At 45.8% G+C, this 2,500-nt stretch overlaps 1 protein-coding gene across 1 annotated transcript in view; it reads left to right on the top strand.

Moving 5' to 3' along the window:
- Nucleotides 1-2,500, top strand: part of syt16 (synaptotagmin XVI) — a gene marked incomplete at both ends in the record, with an annotated part of 24,873 nt that overhangs the window by 16,233 nt on the left and 6,140 nt on the right. Inside the window, 2 exon segments of the mRNA XM_080850229.1 lie at nucleotides 423-638; nucleotides 2,318-2,500. The exon segment at nucleotides 2,318-2,500 is cut by the window's right edge and continues 245 nt beyond it. Of these exon segments, the coding sequence (XP_080706355.1) occupies nucleotides 423-638; nucleotides 2,318-2,500 (399 nt within the window).

Genomic DNA, 2,500 nt, shown 5'->3' with positions numbered 1-2,500 from the left:
TATCTTCTTTCAAGTTTTTTGTTGTCCGCTCCCCTCTCCTTTCCTCTCCTCTCCTCTCCTCTCCTCCATTCTTCTTCCCAGTCCACTTGATCTGATCCAATTCTCCCCAAACCTTACTTTCTGCTGATTACTTTTCTGGCACTCCCCTATGCTCGGTGTGTTAACACACATTCCTGTGTGTATGTACACATGCAATGCACATGCACACTTATTTATGAACATTTATGTGTACTTAGTTTTAGGAAATGTCTTGTCTTATCTGTTGTGCCTGTGCACCTTTATACTGTATGTTTCACCGTGGGAGAGTGGGACACGTCCTATCGATTACTTTGTATGTCTTGACATATTAAATTATTGACAATAAAGCTACTTTGACTTTGACTTTGACATGGGATATAAGGACATTCCCTGTGTCTGTGCAGTGAACAGCTACGGCGATGATGGGGAGCAGACGAGCTCATCGGACAGCGAGGACGACGTGGCGAAGCAGTTCGAGATCTCCATGTCGCGCTCGCAGAGCTTCCGTTCGGCCGCCAACGAAGCGGGCAGCACGCAAAGTGCGCCGGGAGCCCACCACAAGTTCACCCGCCTACTCTCCGACCAGGAGGAGGGCACCACCGAGCCCTCAGACTGTGAGGGTATGTACTGGCACAAATGCACACACACACACACACACACACACACACACGTAAAACACAGACATACAGTACAATCATTCTACACATAAACACAAGCACATATCAGGTGCAGTCACAGAGGAAGTACAAACACTTTAACCTAGATACATTTGTTTGTGTTTACAAGAAGGCAGTGACATTCATGTAAACATTTACACTCACAAACATGCAGTCTCGCCTCCGAATGCCTTGCAGTAAATACTATGCACAACACGTAAACACTCTTAATCAAGCCCAATCTTATTAATCCACTGCTCATGAACCTACTGGGCTGGAAACCTCCAGAATAACATGACAACTAACAGATTAGTGCTCCAGATCAGGTCAGATTAAACTCACAGATTAGGCTCTTACTGCTCACAGCTGGGGATTTAGTGAGCCCGATCCAGATGTTTCATTAGGGACGTCCTGTCTACACTCCCAGATGTGGCGTGGCAGGGGAATTAACGGGGATGAACTGCCCACGAGGGGGTCTCAGGCTTTTGTTGTGTCAGATATGAGTGGCTTTCACCAGCAGGTCAGGGCCTCAGCTAAACGAGCTAGAAGAAGGGTGGTGACTGATGATGAGTTAGTCACAGGTATCCACTAACAGGGTGGGGAGTAACTAATTACATATATGAAGTTACAAATTCAATTACAAAATAAACATACTTGTAATCTGTTTCAGTCACTGAGGAAAAATTATCTAGTCCTGCCCAAAGAATGTTCTTTTAGTTGAAGTTTTGTTTTACCTGGATAATTGTCTTGTTACTGAGTTAAAATATTCAGTGAGTGTTCATATTATTTGTTAGATCCAACTTATCATAACATAATCATTATGATGATCTGTTGTACTTCTCATGCTGGGCTCAAATATAGAACATAGCAAGTCAAGCTCATATAGGATTTCACCCTGAGGTAATTTGTGCTGTGTCACTTGTTGCTTCAGCAACATCTTAAATACTGAATTAGTTTAGGCTCCCTTCCTAACCCAATCAGGTTGCTTTGTTGCATACTTCAAGTGAATTTGGTCCTCTCTTCCCGCTGGCTCGATTTTGAACCCATGAACCTAATGAGTCGTTGTGGCTTGTCGCCATGGCTGAGCGTCCCAGCAGTTGCCAAGGCAACAGTCAGATTTTGCACTCAGCAGAAGCTAATTGGGGGCTGTGGTCCAGCGGAACACGCTGTTCCTTCAAATGCCTGTCAGTCACAGAAAATGAGGGCCTTTCAGAAGCTGGGTAGAGCAACTCAATGTTAAGTGCAGTCAGATCTGTCAAGCGCTAAATGAAACAATCAGGTGTATGGGCAAAAGGCTCCCATTGATGCACAGTATGACGCATAGTGCTTTTAAGGGTTGGGCATTCATGATCATCTAATAGGGAGAGTGAGAAATTGCAGGAAAGAATGCTGCCGTTTTGAATATAACTCTGGCATATTTTATCTGAGAATATTGGTGAGTGAGTGCATAAGTATATGGTGTATGCATGCATATGTATGCATAAGTGTCACTTGCATGCATGCATGAGTGGTATGTATATAAATCCTTTGCGAGTGCACGTGTGAGTGTGTGTGTGTGTGTGCGCGTTCGTGCGTGTGTTTATGATCATGATAATAATCCTGTTGATCTTGTGACCCTTTTCTCTCCATCTGTCCAACCCCAGACATGGATGCCGTGAGTCAGCGCAGCCTCAAGGACCCCCTGACCTCTAGGCCCGTGTCCCGCTCAGGGAACGAGGACACACGGTCCATCCGAGACCCTCTCTCTGCATGCGGGGAGGACGGAAACAGGGACTCCCTGTGCTCCCAGGAGGCGAAGGAAGGGCGGGAGAAGACCCCCACCCCCA

The sequence above is a fragment of the Sprattus sprattus genome, assembly GCF_963457725.1.
Source record: "Sprattus sprattus genome assembly, chromosome: 13".
NCBI classification, from domain to species: Eukaryota; Metazoa; Chordata; class Actinopteri; order Clupeiformes; family Clupeidae; genus Sprattus; species Sprattus sprattus.
The sequence above is the reverse complement of the archived record's forward strand: the minus strand, read 5'-3'. Positions and strand labels throughout refer to the sequence as shown.